Source organism: Anas platyrhynchos, chromosome W, assembly GCF_047663525.1.
Source record: "Anas platyrhynchos isolate ZD024472 breed Pekin duck chromosome W, IASCAAS_PekinDuck_T2T, whole genome shotgun sequence".
In the NCBI taxonomy this organism is placed as follows: domain Eukaryota; kingdom Metazoa; phylum Chordata; class Aves; order Anseriformes; family Anatidae; genus Anas; species Anas platyrhynchos.
In genome coordinates, this window is record NC_092620.1 from 794,768 (window position 1) to 817,693 (window position 22,926).

The window sequence follows — 22,926 nt, forward strand, 5'->3', positions numbered from 1 at the left end:
ACTTCTGGAGCCCACAACATCAGAGCAGTTTGTGCAGGCTGAAGAGGCTGGCCTGTCCTGCTGAGCACTCAGCCTGCTTGCTGCCCACTTCTCCTGCTGGGAGCGTAAACATGTGAAGAAAATGTTTATATTTCATGCAGTTTAGATAACGTATTTTAGCAATTTAGGGTTAGGGCTGGGAGAGGGACAATGACAGATTCTGGTGACGTTGAACTCTGAATCATAAGAACGGGATTATAAAATGAAGGAACAATGAACAAGTATAGAGAGCTAAGTGGAAAAACAGAATCACAAAAAAAAAGAAAGAAAAAAGCTACAACACACAACGAAAAAGTTACGAAAGCAAATCAAACATCCCAGGCATTCCAGAGCACCTGAAGCCTACTTTCTAGTATTCAAATATGCATATTTACATATATGAATACATTTGTGCAAATGTACAAATAAGCTTACACTGGCTCTGGTAAAATGGGAAATTCAAAAGCTGTTTTGTTTTTGCTGACTTAATTGAGAGCCCTCTTATGCTTTGTGAAGTTCTCTAAAATTGGATTAACATGAATAGGTAATGCTATAAATATTGCAGATTTGCTAGTCAATTCAAGAGCGCATAAATAAGCAGTGCTGCTCTGCTTCAAAATACTAGTAGTATACTCCAGCTATGTCCTCATCAATCAAGCGGTACACAGTATTCAGGAAAGTAATTCTTCAAACTAATAGCCTAAACCCCGTTCTATATAGAAACTACTTGCTCTGTTATTTTTCACTCATACACCAAGTTTTTCTGAGTGCACCCTTCCCCCATTGGCATAATGAGGGTTTTCCAAGGCTAAGACACCGATTCAGAAGAGGAATTGTAAAGAACTCTTGCCTGCTAGCAGTGAAAAAATATGTATTTTCAATATTTATCTTTCAAAAAAACCTTATTTGTCATTAACTGCAGAACCTGGGTGATGCCAATAGCAACAGAAATTTTGCGATGAGAGACTATCATTCCAAGGACTTTGTCTGACTAATGTTAAGAAAAATACCTGAAAGCTCTTGTATTTTGATAAGTACTTTACAGAATGCATTAAGTGTGAATTCTGAAAAGTACAGTTTATCTACCTGCAAGTTTGTTTTCAATTCAGTTATTTTAAACAAAACATAAAAAGCAGTTTATATTTGGATTGTTATTTTTCCTAGCAATTCCATGGGGAAAACACAACCTGTCCTGGCACCGAATACAGTTTCTGCACACCTCATTGCTGTCTCCGATACATCAGAAGTCAGGCTTTTGGGGGAAACTCTTACTGTTTAGAAAGGGGATATCTGGGAGCATCTACACTAACCTGAAGACCAGATCTCCACAAAGGGGGAAGTAGAACAGATCAACAACCACAAGAAGATGCAACACTGCATGCCCTGGTATCCTGTCTTGTGTCTTACACCTAACTCGTTTTCAACCTTCTTTTGCCCCAGGATGCTGGTCTCCTCAGTTACTCCCTGAAGTTTCTGTTATGGATAATAATTTGGAACTGGAATAGGAAAATGAAGCAACTTGTTTGCAGAACAACCAGTGAACATAAAAAGAATGAAAGAAAATTCTCATTTTGTGTTCTCATTTCCCCTGTTCATGCTTAGCATAATTCCAAGAGACTAAAACTACTTCCATATAATTTTAAGGTCATCATGAAAAGTAATTTCTAAACAGAAAATAGTGAAACCTTGTACTTGAAGCTCTCTGATGCTCACTGAAATCAGTAGTTAGCAAATTTAAGCGGCCATGTGCTTTTAAATATGTGTCAGGCTAGTTAGTTAATGCTGAACTGGTTGAACAAGCCTCGAGTGCAATAAAATATCAAAAGAAAAATTATAAAAGCTCTCTGTCTCATTTGCTCAAGCCCACCAATAAGAAAGTCGTCTTCTGGATCTGAACAGATTAGATCGAGGTGCTGCTTACTAACTGCAACACACTGGGGTAGAAACAGCTCGGTTCTTCAGGTTGGCAGGAGTAGAGGCCCTTGCAGGTTCTGAAGTCAGTGATTGCCATAGTTCTCTGCAGCATTCTCCCTATTGTCTGGTCACTGGGCAAACCCAAAGGGGAATAAAGCAAACCCCATCTCCTACAGTCCTGTTCCAACAGATATTCTTACCAGGTTTTAAGATGGGGTTATAGGTGGGAAATGCAGGACGTGGGACCCCAATTCCTCTGTCCCTAAAATGAACGCAAATGCAGGTTATTTGAAGTTTTCAGCTGTGATTTTGTTATTCGGGGATGATGGCTTTCTAACAGTCTGTGGGCAGATGCTGGCAATGCAAAAAAGAATTAAGAGCTGCTGGGATCATAAAGCCAAATAAGCTTATTTGTATATTCTCTAATAATAAATATTAACCAGCTGTCAAAGGTCAGTTAAACTGATCACAGAGAGGTCATGATAGTTTAGAAAACTAATCATGGCCTGAAACTACCAAAAATGGATATAAAAGTTTGTTTTATTTTATTCAATATATATATAAAGAATAAAGTTACCTACTGTTTCAACAGATCCTAGGACAAATCCTTTGTCACAACTCTGCAAGACTTTAATACAAACATGTACTCATATCTGGATTTTAAAAGGTAAAAATCTTGAAAACCTACAACTTGGTACTTGGCAAGCATTTCGCCCACCAGACTGAAAACCACCAGCCCAGCCTCCTGCTTAAAGCAGGGTAACCCTAAAACCCAGGTCAGGTTGCTGAGAGGCTTGCACAGTCCCTGCTTAACAAACTTGAAAGATACACATTTCACAGCCTTCATGGGTGCCTGTTCCAGGGCTAATGAGAGGGCAAAACCCTCTTTCCTTCATCTGTCAGCTATGCTCTTCCTAACACAGCTGATCTTATTCTCCTATCTTCTGGTACTGCCCTTAATTTGGCATTTGAAATCATTTTCCTATTGGCTTACAAATTAATGTGAGCTCCTTCCAGGAGATCAGCCTGTCCTCTCGACTTATGCACATTATCCTCAAAGTTGTTCGACTTCCAATGCAGCCTTCTATTTTCATACCCCAAATTCCATTACGAAAACAGATGAAAAATTTGAGTCAGAGCAGCAAAAAGAGATTAAGACAAGCGAAAGATGAGGAATGGACTTCGAAGTAATCAAAAAAGCTGAACACAGGTTATTTTGTGAAGTAGAAGTGAAAAAGGAAGGTTCGAGTACATACCTAAAGAGCACGAAGAATATAAGAGGATAAATTTGGGTTATTTAAGAGAATAAATAAGGGCAGCAAAGTATCTGGAAGACCTTCTCCATTAAGATGCTGGATCTGAAAAATTTCAGTCTGACTGAATGAACTGACAGCATGGGACAGCTATCAAATTGCACAGAAGGATGTACCTCACCATCTGCTGAGATGTTATACAGGCCAGGAGACCTTTTGTTCTTTTCCTAATAAAGGTTTGAATTATCATTTTTTAATTTTACAGTATTGAAGTGCTTTTCTTCCACTCCTCACAGGGGAGAAAAAGCTAGTTTCTCATCACCTATACACACCTGTATAATCCAAACCTACTTAAATCAGTACACTTTTCTGCCACTTAAACCAGTATGCACCGAATCTCACCTTCTGCACAAGGCCCCTGAATATAAAGCTATGCTGACAGACCACCCAATGGCAAAGTAGCAATCCTTTGTTTCTGAGTTGCTTTTTTTTTTTTGGTCTTCATAAAGGATGCACCACTGACATGGATATCACATTTGACTGCCCTATGTGCTCATAAGAACATTCAATTGTTTTGGTACAACTTTGGGCAATACAATAGAACAAAATGGCAAATGTTATTAAGTATACACATTATCATATTCATCTACTTATCCTATTCTATAACAGCAGTTTTATTTTCTTTTTAAGACCTGTGTTAGCCTGTCATAAATGGCTTTAACAGAATGATTAGAAAAAGGGGATTATTCCCAAAGTAGGGATTACTAGCACATTTATAAACATCCTCAAAACATTGCCTGTGGGTATTTCTAATCCCTTCTATATAGCATATGAAATAGTGCTTCCACAGCCACGTTACGTTTGTTGTCGAGTTGGCCACTTCAACTGTCTGGCATCCTCACTTTATGCACAATGCATAGGAGGAAAGGTGCACCTAGGAACCAGTATGTGTGAAAGTTAATTTCAAATAAATACCAACCATGATCAGAATGGGTTTCTATTTGTCTTAGCTTGGTGTATTTTGACATAGGCAGATGTAAGTATTCCTGTCCTAAATTCTTAACATGACAGAAAAATAATCTATTTATTTTATCCTGGGTTTATTGAATAGACAAGGATAGAAACCAGTGTTTTCACACGCTGCCATCATACTGCTGCACACCTTTTCATTTCTGAATGTTGTATTTTTCCCACTACTATAGACAAAAATTCTGTTCAGAAGTAAACGGCATGAGTGATTAATGTATGAACTATGAAGATGCTTGCAAAACTTCTCTTTAGATTAAAGCAAGTACAGGCTAAATTTCAAGGCATTTTTTTTCTCTGTGGCTTTGTAAAGAGATGATTTAGATGTCTAGCACAGAAATGTGCTAGACACTGTGATAGATAAAAGATCATGAAAGACTTTTCTGTGAATATTACCAATTACTGTGTGCTAACAAGCTCTTAAAAACCTTCCCAGGAACTGCTGAAGTTTTTATAACTCATAGGCAAGGATCATCACACCTACAGCTGACTCGTAACAAACTTTTTGATATGTTGACCCCAAACCCATCTCTTCAGACTCTCCAATGAGAGACACTTGGTTATGATAAATTTAGTCTAAAAATGCACAGGAGGTTTTCAGTGCAAAAGACAACCATATCCATAATGAAAGGAAAGACGACCGTATCATAATGAATGAGGGTGATTTTGTAAAACTGAACACTGTGATACTGAGAATAAATCCTACAACTGCAGCGAGTCTTTAAAGCTGTTTACAGATGTGACTACTATGATCCTTACCATTAGGCACATTTTAATCTACAATAATCATAATCATCAGTTTGAGAAGGCTCTTGGATAGCCACTACTGGAAACTGACGCAAAGCGTGTGTGCAAAAAACACCAAACTCGTCTGGGCAGCAGGGGAAACCAACGTGTCTATCCAGATGCATATGGAAGCGCAGAACAGATAATACAACACATCACAGAAATAGGTAATAAGATGAGATAGTAAAAACCCATCAACATACATCATCTGATCATTGTATAGTGTCATTTCCCAGCCTCTATTAGCTCTTGCTGCATCAGTGCAAGTCCCAGACACTTTATCCTGTTTATAATTGCTGATGAGCAGTAATAAGGCCTCCATGCCTCAGCTCCTGTCCGTTCCACTTCAGTGCCCACCTATTAGGTTATAACTTTTATTTACAGCCTTGCTTGATGCGGTGTTCTATTAGTACAGCTGGAAACTGAGCAGGGGAAAAAAAAGAGCATCTCTAATGGGCACTATTATTGCCAGGGCTGGGTGATTTATAATGGTTTTTGAAGGCTGTTCTATCATCGCTTTCCTCTTGGTGTGAGAGCTCTAAGAAGGTTGGATTTCTAACACTGTGTCCTCCAAAAGTCAAACGCTGAAGAATACCTTAGAAGTCCCTACAAGCAACAATAACAAAATAACTCTAAGTTGCTTTAACGTTATAAACTCTGTTCACTAATCTTTCGTACAGTCTTTGCAAAGGCACTTACGCACATCAGAGGAATAAAAAAAAAATCTAGTTAGTGGTAGACCAGGTCTTTCTGTCTTTACTCAACACATGCGGATTAAGAAAACGATCACACAAAATGTTTTCTTGGAATCCGCTGTGGCTAAAAATTTGTGGATTTGTATTTCCGGAGCCTGCCCTTTCTGTAACTCCTAAAAGGCTGTCGTCTTGATAGTCAAGGTTCAGCCTCAGAGTGTCAGTATGCGAACATCAATAAACCTGAAACTCCAAAAAAAAGGACCGTGCATCTGCTTAACCGCTTTGCTGAAGAACCCTTTGCATCTTCTAGACTCAAACTTTAAACTAGAGAAGACACAGAGCATATGGCAGATCCTACACAAAGTAAGTACCACCATACCCATCTAGGACAGATATCCTCATAAAATGTAAGCTCTCTGCACATATATCTACGCAGAGTATTACTGATACATGTTTCTCAAGAACCTCCACTGAGAAATAAAGTATTTAAAAACTCACCAACTTTATGGATATAATCTATGGATTGACTGTTTCATTACTGCATTTTAACAGTCTGCTTCTATTACTCTCTCTACCACACAATTAAAAATTAACTGAGCGCACTCAAACAGTTCCAGTGACTTTTTCCAGGTTTCTTTAAGCTGCATGAAAATGTTTTAAAATCTGGCTCTTTTGAATCGCATATTCAATCATCTTTAGGTTCCACAGCAGAAAAAGAAGAGTAATATGCTACTTAGTACTGCACTTTCACAACACAGGCACCCAATATAAATGGGATCTGGATGCCCTACTGACTAGAGCAAGCCTCAGAGTATCTGCCATCATTACTTAGAACATTACATCATTACTAAGAACATTACTTAACTATTAAGAAACAAATCAAAATACATAAAAAGCTATACGCCATGCCACAGTCCCATCTTTTTCCCTACAAAACCTTCAGACCATTGGCTCTCCGAAACCTTCAAGGCATCATCCAAATTAATGATTGCAAGTCCTTACTCATTCTTTTCATTATAATCCTTGTCCTATGGGCACACTTCAGAATATAAATACTTTTTACCACAGCAGTGACTCTGGCAAAGAGGAGGGAAAAAACTCCCACCACTATTTGGTGTCATAATACAATTTTTTATCTGAACAGCTCCTCCAGCATGCAAGCTGACAAGTGCATGAGGTAAAAACTGTTTTTCGTAAAAGAACTTTTCCTGAGTCTTGACAGATTTATTGTTTTGATCTTTCTTCAATGGTTATATTAATGCTAATAAAATATGAAAGGTTTATGCCTTCCTTAATATCCTCCTGATGGGAACCTGCATGCAACATATGTAGGTCAAATTTCTAATTTTCTGTCTCAAATGCTGATATATGGCAGACTTTAGGGAAAAACTATGCTTGAAGGGAAAAAATTACACAGATGAATTCCACCAAAACATTCTTTCTTCAAAGCACTCTAGAGCAGAAGAAATGTTGAATTCTTACTGAAGAGAGGTTTATATGCAATGTGTGGTGTTGAAAAACATTGCTCATACTCACCTAAATAATATCCTAGGAAAGGAGACTACACTGAAGTGAATGTAGTGTGAAATACTGACCTACATAGTCTGCTTCCTAAGCCTGAAGATATCATAACGTTTCTGGCAAATATGTTATAGCCAATGTTTTCCTGTCAATTCCCATATTTATCTCGATTCTCAAATGCAGACTTGGCAAAGATATTTCTTTTCCAAACGGCACTGAAAACTTTGCTGAAAACGCAAGCTCTGAAGAAAAGTGGCCCTCCTGTTAACAGGTTTATTAGTGTAGGGGACTACAAACAAAGTATGCAAGTCACCGAGCATATAGTGAAAAAAATGGGGAAAAATGATACAATATGAAGCCACTAGAATTAATAGACTGAAGATTAAACTTGTGGCATCAAATTAAAAATCTCCTTATTTTCTTGTTAAACACATCATATGATTAACATACAGGCATGTAGGATAGCAAATATTAGCATAAACTAAAAATAAGAGCTACTAAGTGAAGTTAGCCAACCATTTCATGGCTACTTTTCAACATGTCTAGTAGTTTCAATGGCTTTACTCTCAGGAGCTTTTACCGTCCTGTGGATTTTTTCTTTTTGCTAATCACATTTTTTATTTTTAATATTCACATAGTGCTCTTAGTTTTCAATATGTGTAACATCACCAAAAGCTTTTAAAATACCCTGCAATGAAAATCAGAGTTAAATGCTACAACCACTAACACAAAGAATACACAATTTAGTAACACCATCGTGATGCAGATTCATTTGCAAGGGAAACAGTGGCAAACACCCCTTGTTGTTTAGGCATGCTTCCGTATCTACATGAAAAAGAATCCACAGTCTTCATATTCTGGAGAAGCTGAATCACGCACCTTCCAGGGCCAAACGTACAAAGTTCTTTGACAAACAGTATTTACAACATTGTCACAGATTATCCTGCATTATTTGAGAGCTCTGTACCTTCAGCAAACACGTTACTGTAGCTTCTCTTAAACTTCCTTCACTGCAGACCAAGCAAGCTAATACCATGCACACACAGAATAATCACAGTTCAGCCAAATGTATAGTAGCTTGAAACAATTTTTGATAGAATGACCTTAGAGGAAATTTACCTTAAACTCCTGAAAGAGCAAGAGTCCTTAATCAAATGGGAAGACATTTCCTTTCTGCATTTAATCCAGCTAAATTAGTATTTTAATGCAAATATAGGCAAAAACCATTTTGGAAACACAGACTGCTAGAACATTAACACTACCTAGATGCCTGTCAGTGCCTCTCCACAGGAGATTATGGCTTTCCAAAACAGTGTTTGTGGAAAGGATCGTAGGAGTTCTCCTTAACCCACTGCAAAACCAAACCCTGAAAAATGTCTGAGCCAACACAGATAGTTTGGTTGCCTGCCTGAAAGTGCTGGTATGATTCTTTATGACAAATCTGCTGCAGAAGCAGCACCTTCAGCCTTGCAATGATCTAACATATCACTAGCTCTGAGAGAGATCATCTAGTCTATAGCCTCCATGTAGAAATAAAAATCACCAAAAAGACCCAAAGCAGGTAAAATTTAGTATTGCTTAAAGTAAACATCACCTGTCTCTACTGCATCTTCAATTAGAAAACTCAAAGAAGTTTTCTCCTTTGATACTTCACATTTAATGCAAGGATTTCCAGAATATTACAAAAATCATTACACTTAAATCAAACTAATCACTTATGTGTTTCTTAGGTTTACAAAGTTTAACTGGAAACATAGTGCACTTAGGGAATTACTTTTGACCAGACTCTCTCATGGGCCATCTGCCATACACATCCTTTTATGTTTATACACATTTTTCTGACAGCAAATCGAAAACGTTTATTTTTATTTGACATTCTCCAGGTACAGTTGCTACCCTTGATCATTAAACTATATATGTACAGCCACACGCTACGCGAAACCCAACTTGTCAACCCCCACAAAACACGTACCTGAGTCGCAAGATCTTTTGGTTGGTGTGGTTAATGAGGCATGAGCTGTACCTGTGCATGGCCCACCTGAAAACAGAGAGGATTGTAAGTCTCTTAAATACCACCTATATTTAACACTTAAAACCACATCAGAATTATACTTAGGAACGTAAAAAAACTTAGGAGGACTTGTCTTTGGAATGCACATAAAGAAGTATTTTACTACTGTCAGTATCTCCTTCCCACCAAAGTCTGAATACATCTTTAGCTGAAAAAAAAACACAGATGAGAAGTAGGGGAGAAGAGACAATTTATGTTATTACTTCACAACTTTTTTAAGAGACGGATTTAGGAAAATATACATCGTAATTGCAATTTTTCCAGCATTGACAAAAGGTGCTGTTTATGTTGGAACAAAGCTAAAAACTTATCTAACCAACCCACAACTAACACACTGGAGGAACTGATCACTTCCCTTATGTCAACAGAAATTCTGTCACTGTCTCCAGTCAGATAATGACTTTGCCTCTTATCTTGTTCTCATTATGTTTTCAAAGTGTGGCACAAGCATATGCTAATGACCTCTTTCCATGCTGAAGTTTTTTGTTGAACTCTGGACTCTTGCCCACTCATCTGGTATCTACTTGGTAGTAAATTGCTTTCTGGCTTTCTTCTCAACATGCATCATCATTGGAGAGTTCTCCAGAGATCTTGTTAAAATAGCAACCAATTCAGTGTATTCAGCAACTTGCAGCAGTAATAAATAAATAAAAATAAAACCTACACAGTGAAGCCAAGACAACCTGAGAGTAGCATTGCCAGTGGTAATGATACATCATAGCTTTGATAATTGGATATTATAAATTGGATGATGCTAGAGAGCCTGAAATTAAGTTAGATCTAGTAGAGGTTTGGCTAGCAAAATACCAATAATCAAGTTTGCACTGGACTGCTGGTAATATAGTAGTACCATGCTGACAATACAAGAGCTGAGTATTGTGACAGGGTAAGCTTTAACATAAGTCTTTACCCACTAAGAAACACTTTTTCCTCTTTTCGCCCCCCTCCAGTTTATGAGCATCCAGAAAGAAGGCTGGGCTTTGGCAATCTTTTTGTCTTTTTAAATATTTTTGAAATTTGACCTGGTAGTAAACCATTTATTTTTGACTCTCTCAGAGATGTCCTGTCCCTCCCTCCCTCTCTCCTCCCTCCCCTTCATTTTTTTCTTTTATTTCTATTTCTCTCAGTACCAGCTCTTAGGTAACTTTATCTGCACTATAATACTTGTAGCATCATAACACTATAAAAAAGAAAAGAAACTTAACCAATAGGGAGGGAAAGAGGTGAGGAAATTAATTTGATGCATTTGATTTAAGTTAAATGCATTTGGGAGCAAAGATCTCACTAGTTTTACAATTGCAGTTTTTCAGAGAAAGACTGATAAGCTTCCTGAGTTTTTTTGTTCTTCCAAAACAAAAAAAAAGAATCCCTCTGGCAACATACAGCATCTTGTAATCACACAAGAGGTAATCTTTAAAGTGATGGTTACAAAGGCAACCTGGTGAGGGTTCAGCCTGCAGGCAGACACTAGGCCATGGATTAGGGCCTAGCCTGGGGTTCTGCTAACCAAACAGGACACAAAGAACTACCGAAGGTGACAAAAGAAATATGCTGCATGTGACAGACACCTACATAAGCAGCTGAGAGAAGTTACAGCCAGCGTTATGGAGATGGCTGGATTTTTCAGGTTTTGAAAGACGGTTTTGTGAGAAATGATATAATAAACCAAACCTGTTGTCTTAGCACACAAGAAGAGCCAAACTGCTGTTGCTGTCCAGAGGACTGGGAGGCATGGGCTTAAATGCCTTCCCCGGCCAACAGGAAAACATCCAGGACAGATGGAGCAAGCACCCTGGTATCACCATGCTGGTACCCATTCCAGGCCTGACAGCATTGCCAAGCTTTGTAACCATTAGAAGCGGTCAAATAAGCTCAAACCAGTGTTTGTAACATATCTTCTTCCAGAATTCTTCTAGAATGTAAAAAAAATGGAAATATCAGATCGATCTATGCTAGCAATACTACTGCAGAAGGCTCAAAAAAAGGCCTACTCTAGGATTATGTGCATCTGGGAAGCAAAGATGTGGTTCTGCTTCCTGTATCAATAGTGAGTGCAACAGTGCCAAATTTTCTATTGGAAAAAATTATTTACCATATTATCTATTGGAACCTTTTGGATATTTATGCTGAAAAATGCACTGCCCATTTGTTAAGTCAGTCTCAAGTTCTAAAGATCAAGTATACAGTGGTTGCATACACACAAAATATACAACAGGATATGGGATTTCAATGAACTGAGCTTTGACCACAGCTACCTCTTAAGATGCAACAGCTCTTCTTTAATTACTTAGTTACATTCCTCCAGTTTCACTGAATAGGCATTGGCAGGCACCATCACCTTCGACCCTCTGTTAAGACTAATCTTTGCAATTACTGTACAATAATTATTTCCATTAGTTTATATTTTCAGCATCTGACTAAATATAAGATCTTTGTACTTTTCAGTCCCTAAAGTACAATGAGTTTGTATCTATTCTGCACTTTTCTGCGTTAGAGTTTTTGTTTTATTTAATCTTCTCTCATTAGGTATTACCTTCATAGAGCTTTGATTTGTATAGCACAACATTAAGGTTTCAACAAAGAATATTTGGGGATTTGCATGCACATACATGCCTAATGACAGTAGGCACGCACACTGCCTAATAACCAGTGAAGGCTTCCTGTCCTCCCTTCTGCTATTGTTTTTGTTCCATCATTAAAAATGTCATGCATAATTCAATACTATGTAGCATGGGCCTGACTGTGTAATTCTTCATGGAAGTCATTATATTGAATTTTTTGGTATACATAACATCCAATACAGACATATTATTGGAAACAGCAGCACATTTTCCATAGTTTTGATAAAAATTCTGCATGAGAGCAAAGCAAAGTCAGATACAGTAGAGCACCAGTCCTTCTTTGCTATACATAAAGGTAGGCTTATTACTTAGCATGTTTCAGGATATATCTATACCATTGTTCCCGAAAATAATTGTTTCCAGGGAATTTGACTGTGATACACAAAACACTTCAGTGCACAGCAAAAGGCCACACGTCTAGCTTCTAACATAACCCACAGGGCTGTACAGGCTACTGTTTTTTCTCAGTACAAGCAAGAGATTAAAATGGAAGAATAAAGATATCTTGCTATTCTATATCCAACTAACAGATTAAACAATAGCTTCTGTTCCTATTTTTTTTCCAGTGTGTGCCTTCTGACATTTGCAACTCCCTTTCCAAACAAAAGCAGCTGCTGCCCAGCCATAATCTAATTCCAAGAACAGAACATTAAAAATGCAAAAATACTAAAGAAATAATTGTAAGCATCACCAAGTCTGCAAGTTGAAAAGCAGAGTTAGGAACAGACAATACAAGATCCTTTACTTTGAACACTGTAATACATATAAAAGGTCTTGTTAATGTAGCTGCTATGTTTTTGATTTCTGATACCACTAGATTCTTATGACAAACTTTATACATCAGTTGGGAAAAACAGGTTATCAAATTACTAAGAACTGTGCAGCTCAATAAATAAGTAAATGTTTCAAAGCCATTTTCTCTGGAACATCTCTTAAGTAGTAAAATTTTATTCTTTATTACTTGTATTTCTATATATGTGTTAATACTATTAACTAGTATAATTTTTTATTTATGTTTAAATTGACTTTCTGAATGCCTTTCTGTATTGACCATCTCTCCTCCTGAAAGACTAATGACTGCCAAGTAGCACCAATCTTGCAGGACATGGCCTGAGTCACGGTAACTTGTTATTTCCCCATTTCTGGAGTTTCTGTAAAGCAGAGTGACTTCATTGAGTCAGACTTTCCTGTGCAGGAAAGAGCAAAGTCCTAGGGTAACCTCTCTTTGAACCCAGAATATTTGAGCCAGGTGTATTAGAATAGCACTGCAAAGTACAGCACTCGGAACAGCACCTATTAACCAGAGGAAGAGATGCAGAATGGAGTGAAGCCGTGCTTATACAAGAGTACAAAGCCTAAGAGTACAATAACACATTGAAACAATTATAGATAACACAAAATCTGTAAACCAGATAATGAATGAAAGTGAAAAATAAGTTACAGAGCCTGAAGCTTAGTAAGATTTGTTCGCAGTGGCAAAAATACACTTGAATGCTGCTTTGAGCCTTCAGTACTGTGATGGTTCTTCCTCCTCAGAAATAGTAGACCAGCTCTGTGTATGTAACAGGCAGGAAAAGGGTAATCATATAAGGGCTGAATATCCTTGGACAGCAGCGTTGTAGCCATGACAGAGAGAAATGTTATGGCTATACACATCATGGGAAAGAACACAACTTTGGAAACCCGTCCAAACCAGTAAATTAGCTGTGCATTTGCATTTGCTGAATCGGTAGAGACATAATCTAATTAATCTACACAATTGAGTTTGAAAACAGACATTGATTACAAACACAAATACATAAACGGGAATGTAAATCTCAAAATTCAGTCTGCACAGACAGAATAGCCTTTAAGGAAATAAAAGCAAGAGAATTTTACAACATTTAACTACTTATCTGCTGTAGGACATGTAAACTGCATGGTAATTTATGTCACATCATTACTAAACAGATAAGAAGATTAGATATCTAATCACATACAAATATAAGCTTCTAAAAATCTAGTTGTACAAATCTGCCATTATTTACTTTTATGGATTTTTATAAACAAATGGCTTTTTGAGAAAGAAACAAAACCAGTAGTAGCAAAGCAGTCCAGTTACATTTAACAACTGTAATGAAGTAAACTGGCAGGATTCAGATTCCACTTTATTCCCTAACATTGTCTGACTCCATTACCTGCTTTTCCTCAGTTTCCCCGTTTGTAAAGTAGCCATGATACTTTCCCACTTTATAGCTGTAATTTGAAGTGCAAAAACGGGCTTTTGAAACTGGCAGTTAAGTTATATTATTAGAAATAATTTTTATATAACCTTGATAGCTGTGCTGCTCTAGCCCACATTTTTATTATATGACTGTGTTTCTGTTTCACATTCCATGAGGTCCTTTCACTTTAATAAATGGGACCCTAGGATACACTGTCTGCTCTGCAGTGTGAAGTGACTATAAATCAGACTGAACAATTAACAGTGGTACTACTCTGCTGGTCTTCATTATGTTTCAAAATTATCATGCCACAGACGTGGAAAGAAGTGTTCATTTCATAAATCTACATGCCAGACCTCTCCAGTTTATATGCTTAAGCCATAAGAGCAACCAGAAATGTTCTTTAGATGAAACTGGGACTGTAAAGATTAGATTAAAACTTAGACAAAGATCCTCAATCATGAATTAATGATAACAGCAACACTTCTACCAGTTTTTTTTTCTTTCAGATTTCTAGCTGCCTGTATGTTCTGCATGGGTACCTAATACCAGCTGCATTTCTCAAAGCAAAACTCCAATAGCATCAAGCTCAGAATGGTTCTATATTTCAAAGCATTCTTGTAGAAAGTTGGTTTGAATAAATACTTTTAAAATAGTGTACTTTGTGATAAATACTCAAAAAAAAAATCCAGGTTTGATGATAAATCAAATGAAAAATTGAAGTTCTGTTAAATTAACATTAAACAGCACCAAAAGGCTCTTCATACACAGTATGTTTAAAAACTCTTAAGATGAAGAACATCTACCATTGTGATTTTAGAATAAATTTAAAAAAAACAAAACAAACAAAAAAAAACGAGAAAACAGCTAGTTCTTGTTGTATACAGATGCAAAATGACTGTGGTATCAAACAACAGCCAGACACACATTCTATACTAGAGATGTGAGTTTTCTTTTGCTCTGATAAAAGACACAAAATTGAGTACAAGAACAAGGAACACGTGACGATCTTGTGAGTTAATAAGGAAAATCAGAATTACTCATCATCACCATCATCTAGCAGTAGCTTTGTTCGTTATGTGAGGTTACAAGTTTAATTGCAGCATTAAATAATGTGGGTCAGGCATGTTAGTTTTGTAGCCCAGCATAATGTCAGCAGTTACTGCATTCTTTTGTATCAGAAAAAAAATCCCTACAAATTGGTATCTGAATAAATCAGGTTAGCAGCAAAACAAATTAATTTCAACAACCATCTATAACAACCAAGAGAAAAAGAGAGACTGCTAGCTTGGTTTGTTTATACATTCAATGCATTATAAAAGCGGGCACACACATAACTTTCAAATATGAGCCAGAAGAATTTCCCTGCAGCCAGAATTAAAAAAAAAGGCAAAAAAAAATATACAGAAATGAAATGTATCGCAATGAACAAGTGAATTCTCAAAGCCAGGCTATTTTAAATGCATACAATGCATGGAATCTACGAGCAATTGTCATTTCAAAAAATCACTGTTCTCATCTAAAAGGCACAAAAGACAATTAAGCATATCACAATAAGAACTCAAACTATTTCGTATAATACTTCGTATTTTGAGAACGTACATGTGAAAGTTGACATCGTTGACTCCCCTGACAAGCACAAACAAAAATACAAAAGCTGTACAGTAGTTTTAAGTTGGTAGAAACCTTTTGCATGGTGTCAGAGAACAGGCTATTCAACAGAGGGGAAAAAAAGGATGTGCTTGTTTATCCGATTTTCATGAGGTTATGTTGAAAAAACTGACACAGGATTTTTTATATTATTATTATTACTCATAAGACAAAAATATCATTACTTTTCTAGTACTGTAGCCTGTATTGCTTTTTACACAGTCATGCTTCAACAAGCCATGAAATTCAGAGGATAAACATCCAATAGGTACAGTAGAAAAAACAATCTCTCACCTTTCAGCCAAAGATCTTTTATGGAAGCCTGGTGCATCTACATCTCAAATGTAGTACCCTTTACGTACACAAAGTAAATCTGGCAAAATAACTTCATAATTGAGTGTAACTCAGTGTTTGCAGCACACAGAAATGCTTAATAAGATCAATAATGTTTCAAAGCATTCTTTCAATTCGACTTGCAAATTGTGCATTTAAACATTTGAGATAAATTAATGGTGTTGTAAATGCTTTGCTTGACATGCAACAGTTTAAATCTTGGAGGCTATATAATAACTAGAGAAAATTTACAGACATTCAGTCCTGAAAATCACATTTAGGCTTCTAAAATTCAGCACACAGAGGTAAGGTGTGGACAGTAATTACCACCTTCTTTCTGGGCTGAAATCTCCAATGTATTTTTTTTGACAGTTACAGCAATACCTCACATCTTTGTGTATCTTCTTATGAAGTCTTCAATGTAGAAATATAGAGCATTTAACTGTTCTAGAAACATCAGTTATTCTTTTTGTCCTTTTTCATTTGTGGTTCTTGCTAATTCAAGGAGGCCAGGGAGAGTTAAGCAGATAATTAAAATAAAATCATGTCAGCTGAAGCAAAGAACTACTGAAATTTAAAATCTGATCCAGCTGCCAGAGCTGGAGTTGTTCAAACTGACATTTCTCCTGTCACATAACAACACAGTTAGTTTTAAACCAGCACAGCATCAACTTTGGGTCTACTCACACAGTGACAGAAATATAATGTGACATCCCCAAAGAAAGCAATGAAGGCCTGAAACCAAGCAAAAATTATTCCATATTCAGTGTGACCTTTTCTTTACCAAAATACATAGAACCTTCCTTAACAAGCTGATTTATTTTTTTTTTCTTTTAAAGAGTGCTAGTGGATGGAGGCGGGGGGCAGAGAAAGAAACACAAGGTCATTGACAAATCCCCCTTTTCCTCCCTATTGAACACAAACAAGTCTCCCTCCCAGAAAAAAAAAAAAAAAAAAAGGAAATCACTGCCAGTGCAAACAGATGATATGGTGACTAACACTGAAGTAACTTCTGCCTGAACTTCCTAAATGAAGAAAGGAGGCCAAAGAGAAAAATAAGAATAGATAAAAATTAGACAGAACTTGAGCACAGAGAAATGTATCTGCATATAAAGAAGCACAGTTAAATCAGTCTAATTTTTGTTCCTATCTGTTAGGAAACAGATCATTAAAATCCATTCAGATCTAGACTTACTAAAGCAATACCAATATGTTCCTTATCTGCAAAAGCTTATTTCAGAAAACTTATTGCAACTGACAATACGATAGGCAAGATGATTTGAGATGGAAAAAGGCAACTAGAGTAGTGTATAGGGAAAATAAAACAAACAGAACGATCTTAGTATGGTTTCCTTCCCTAAACTGTAACGGTATTTTTTGAAATCAATGACAAAACCAAAACTTGAGAGGAGAGGGGAAAAAAACAAAACAAAAAAAAAGTCCTGAAGCTTGTGCCACTGTCACCAGGTGTGAACTTTTAACACGTTTTTGTTGACTGCAATTGTAATGCTGAGAACTACCTTCCATCTACAAGAGAAAGATTAATCAGGAAAGCAGCCATTTGGGTAGGTGATTGTTCAGAAGCGATAGTGGCAGGAGGAGGAAGGTCACTACCAGGAATTTAGCGCAACCCTCACGGAACATCAAAACACAAAACGGCAGAGATCATACTTGCACATTGTCAGACTGAACTCCTGTAAAATCCAGTCCAAGGAGCTTTTCTCCTTCATCACCCATTGAGTGTTTAAAAAGGAAATGGCTACTTGAAACAAAACAATCAAAAAAAAAAAAAACCACCTTCACTTTGTCTTATCTGTTCAATCTGTTTACCCTATGGACTCAACTGCAATGGAAATGCCTTGATGTGAGACTCTTAAAAGCTTGAAAGGGAAGAAAGAGAAATTGAGTGCACCACAGAATCCTTCCTGAGCACTCCAATCTTTCCATTCTTTGATAGGAATTACCTTAATGATCCCGTACATTGATTTCTGGTGAATTAGTGCAATTCTATGCAGAACAGCACGTAGCTGTACATAACCACACAGCACTGCAAAGTATCAATCTCTGAAGAACACGGCTGTAATGAGAGCAGTGCATGCTTTATAGAACTTGTTGCAAAATAAATAAATATTGCACAGAAAAAATACACCCTTAAATTAAAATCAAAAAGACATTTAAAGTTTGGGCATTCTTCATTACAGGAAAGAATCTTCCACCCTGAGGCCATTATCCATCAGAAGAGCTCCATCAGTGTATAATTATTTCTGATAAATGATATTAAGCTTCATTAAAGAGGTAGTGAGGATGTGAGAGAAGACAGAGAGAGCTCAAGCTGTACATAAATCTCTCCACTGTATTTCACTTAAAATCACCCCAGCAGGAAGTCATAAAGAATTTTTTTATAGGTAATATTTTCAAATGCTCTGCAGGCTGTGCTGCCTAATATCCATCACCTTGAGTGTATGTTCACAAGCACAGCGCAATCCAGGATGAAGGACATTATTTTATTTCCCTCCCTCTTTCCCATCCCTGTAATCACCTTCCCACTTACCCCCAAGTCCTTCTCAGCCACAACAGAATCACCTGAACACAATCTAATTCATCACTCAACACATTTTCATAAAACCTGACCCAGTAAGCACTGGAGAAGCAACCTCTGCTGCCAAATAGTAGATCTTGGCTCATAAGCCAGCAAAGGTGCTGAGCCCCACTGCCCTGTGAAAATTCAAATGTGTTGCTGAAGCACAACATTTTACTGAAAGGACAAAATAAGGCTTTGTTTTTACAGCATACTGCAAGTTTCCCCTGAAGAAGCGCTGGACAGAAGGAAGAGATGGGTGGTCAGCAGCAACTGTACATGTGAAGGAGAGACAAGAGTTACATGGCAAATTACTCGTATTACAAATAACTTATATCAGAAAGGTCAGCTTAAACAACACAAAGTGCCTATTACTTTGGGCTCTATTTCTGAAAATATTCCCATATACAGGTTGAAAACCATAATTTTAAATTAAACATTTTATTTTAAGTCTAATAGACAACTACAATCCCAAAATAACACTTCCTGCTTTGTCCACAGCCATGCTGCACAAGTAAAAACAACATAAATGTGAAGTCTACCTACCTGTAAACAGAATAAATATTTGGGGAATTCGGTTAAAACCATCCTATACAAACAGTGAAGACAACTGAAAGCAAATGTGCCATATCAAAGATCTCTCAGTCCTACTGCTTTGTCAGCGTTCTTATTTCCAGCAGAGAAATAACAGCAGCTCTAGTTTAGTCTAGCATACTAAATGAGTATGTTTTTCTTGCAATGCACACATCTATCTACTGGCCACAATGTACAAGCAAACTCAGCTCAAGAAGGATTCCCTCCCTCCATAAAAAATCATTTTAAAATGAAGCTACAGTTTGAGCAAGATTAAACTACAAATGATACATTTAAGCTTAAGTTGTTAGAATGCAGATTTTAAAACTCAATATATTATATACAGGTTGAACTCATAAGTTTAGTATAAGGATGATTTTATCACACTGTGTGTTGGTTAATTTTTAACATCTTAGTTTAGCTTAAGGCTAATTTAGCCTGAAACAGCACAATAAAGACCATAAAATAAGAGACAGATTACCACATGAAGCTTAGTTATCTAAGTGACCTAGCAGGAATCTAGACAAACATGCATTACAGTCAGTGCTATTTGCAATTGCAAGGATCAAAAACCACTAAAAATGTTTTAAAGCCAAAATTTACAAGATACTGCTGTTTATCCTAGAACATGTATATTAATTTACTACCAATGTGAGAAAGAATTTCTCAAAATAAGAGTACCTCAAAACCATAATTAAATTGCATGCTGCAGTTCAGACAGCTGTAGAAGTTAGAAACTCCTGTGACCCCTTTTAATTTGCTCTTCTATTAAAACCAACAGTTTTGCATTTCGTGAATCACTTCTAACCTCTCCCTTTGCTCTCAAAGAAGCAAAGGGTCTCAAAGGGTCCTTCTTTACTTTCAGAAAGAAGTCTGTGAAACCTAAAATGGAGAACAAAGCAAAACATTTATGCCTCCCTTGCTCTCACTGAGGACTTGTGCACTTACATTCCTCTTTGCTCGGTGAAGTTACATTCAGTTCTGTCAAAAGTTGCTGGTTGGAGTTAGCGGCCTGCGTGGTTAGAGAGGTATTGCTGTTGTCACTGTTCGTTTCTCCAGAGAACAAATCTGTCTGGCTGTTGCTTGTGCTGGGAGTAGAGTCATCATCTGGCTGCTTCTTCTGGAAATCTATCAAAACCAAGATCCATGTCATCTCAATTGCTCAACCTATTCAATTTTGTACAAAAAGTATCATAATGAAAACAACCCCCAAAGACTGTCAGAGGCATCATCATCCTGACAGTTTTTAAATATCATAACACAAAGTTAGAGTAGCTTTTCATTATTTCAAAGTATCTTAAGATTTATTTAATGCTAAAGAACCACCACCAATTTCAGAACTATACAAAGTTCTTGTTTTTACATCTGTTCAAGAGCATCCAATGCTTAATACTGCATGTATCAGAATATACCACACGGTGGTATCATGTTAATAACTGCTTGCACAAAGCACTTATAACAGCATAAAGGAGCAAACATCTGACTGAGGAAGAACTAATGTATGCAGTACAAGGAAACGTTAGAATTCTCTAAAAACAATACTTCTCTACTTCTCACTGCCATTACCTAAAACCCCGCCAGTGTAGCAGCTCTGGAAAAGCTCGTGTAGACAACTGTGGTTCCAGGTTAGCATGTGGGAGCTGGGTTTTGCATCACTTGTTTAGTGGTTATGTTATTTTCTTAATCTTTTCTTCACTTACCAAACTATCTTTATCTTGGCCCGCAAGTTTTCTTGCTGTTGCTTTTTCCTGTCTCTGCCCTGTCCCCTGGGAGCGTGCAATTGACTGTGTGGGTCTTCACTGCCAGCCAGGATCAGCTCACCACAGCATGGCTGCAGACACCACATGCTCCAGCCTTGCTTAAGAAGGCAGGTATGAAGTCTGCAAGGGGCACCTTAGAGCTGTATTTTACACTGTGCCTATCCCATTATGCCCATCCCTGAGCTAGCAGTGACCACCCAGGGACGCTTTAGAAGCTTAGGTACCAATGAAGGCAGTCCTCTGAAAGGAAAATGGTTTCTCTTTACAATATTCCCTTTAATATTTAACCAGCCTGCCATTTGACATTTCTGAAAACACCTAAACCATACTCTTAGATGTTCACTCAAAGACCATGCATCATCATAATGAATAGCATATCTACTTTTTTTCCTTTCAAACTGTGGCTTTCAATAATTTAAAAACACTTAGAAAAACATTATTCTACATAGTCCACAAAAAAATTGAGAAGTTAAGGCATTGTGATGTTGGCTTTTTGTTAAATTGTGCAGTAAGCTGTCTGAAAGAGAAAATCCTTTATGTTTACAGTTTCCATTAAAACAACAGAAAAGTAAAATTTCTTAGCGTGTAGGAAACGTTGTAATTTTTAACCTTCCACTTTGTCATATTTGCTTTTAATATTAAACACAAAGTTATTTATGCAAAGCAATTCTCTCCTACATACTTAACTTCAAACTAGAACCAAAAATGAAATAATAATGCTTCACACTCCAGTTGAGTAATAAAATACACTGTTATCACAACATTATGACAATGAAAAAAAAAAAGAACGGAGTCCTATGAGCACACAATGAAATCTTAAACTATTGTAGCAGCAAGTTTAGGAAAAAAAAAAAGTATATGTATACCAACCAGAGGACAAAGCTCTTTCCCAGGTTCCCATTCAGGCCACATTAACTTCTATTTTCACCTGACTTGCCCATCTCTTACCTCTGTATGCTTCAGTCTACCTGTGGTATCTTCTTCCTTTTGTGCCTACACTGCCTTAAGTTCTTTTTCCATGGTCTGACTGAAATGAATCTGGGAATATTTAAGCAATCTCATCCCCCTTGGGGATCCTCTCTTACCTTTCTGTACCTACCAAGATATAACCCAGTTGATTGGGGGGGGGGGGGGAGAGGGATAATAAATAAAAACCAGAAAAAAGACAACTATTTTGCAACACTTAAGCCAATGCATGTTTTGCAGCAGACCTTAACTATTTGCAAACATGATTGGCAAACTAATACATTTCACCAGTTTTCTGACAATAATTTCAATAGTTTAAAACACACTTCAAATGCATCAGACAATAAAGCTCCCTCTGCTAGTCAAATCAGAGGGTAGGTTTTCTAGGAGTCCTGCCACAAGGGTGCCAAGACATTTATTTTACCTCAACAGGCAAGATTAACAAAGCCACCATCAGTAGTGGTTAGGACGCCTTGGGCTGGCTGAGGCAGCTGCCTCTCTCCCCTTCCCAACTCCCTCCTCCTGCAGTGCCCAACCAAGTGGAGAACCGAGCTGTGGAGGGGACAGCATTGAACCAGATGAGGAAATAAAACCACCTCAGAAGACGGCAGCAACAAAAGCCAGCCAACACACCTACATCAAGGCACTATGGATCCACCAGTTGAACACCACTGCCAACTCCAATGCTGGCGTTAGATTGACCTACGTCCATGGAGTGTGGTTCAGGAGGTAAATCCCTCCAGGACATTGAAACTACATACAGCTGATTTGGCTTCAAAGTTTTCCTTTTCTTCTTGTCAGCAAGTGCCAAGTCTCAGAACTGCCCCCACAGTCCGACCTCCACACGTTGGATAGATCCCATCCTCAGGCCTACCCTGGCTCCAAACCAGATTAGCGTTTGAGCTGAAGTCTTTCCAAGTGCTAAGCTTCTCTTGAGGGCTTTCCAAAACCCACAGT

General features: G+C 37.4%; 1 protein-coding gene across 1 annotated transcript in view; it reads right to left on the reverse strand.

Annotated features, from left to right (window-relative positions):
- Positions 1 to 22,926, reverse strand: part of LOC101794763 (AN1-type zinc finger protein 3) — a 132,174-nt gene that overhangs the window by 23,174 nt on the left and 86,074 nt on the right. Inside the window, exons 4-5 of the mRNA XM_038176192.2 lie at positions 20,192 to 20,371; positions 9,186 to 9,251 (exon numbers count right to left, since the gene is read on the reverse strand). Of these exons, the coding sequence (XP_038032120.1) occupies positions 9,186 to 9,251; positions 20,192 to 20,371 (246 nt within the window). The remainder of the gene's footprint in view (positions 1 to 9,185; positions 9,252 to 20,191; positions 20,372 to 22,926) is intronic.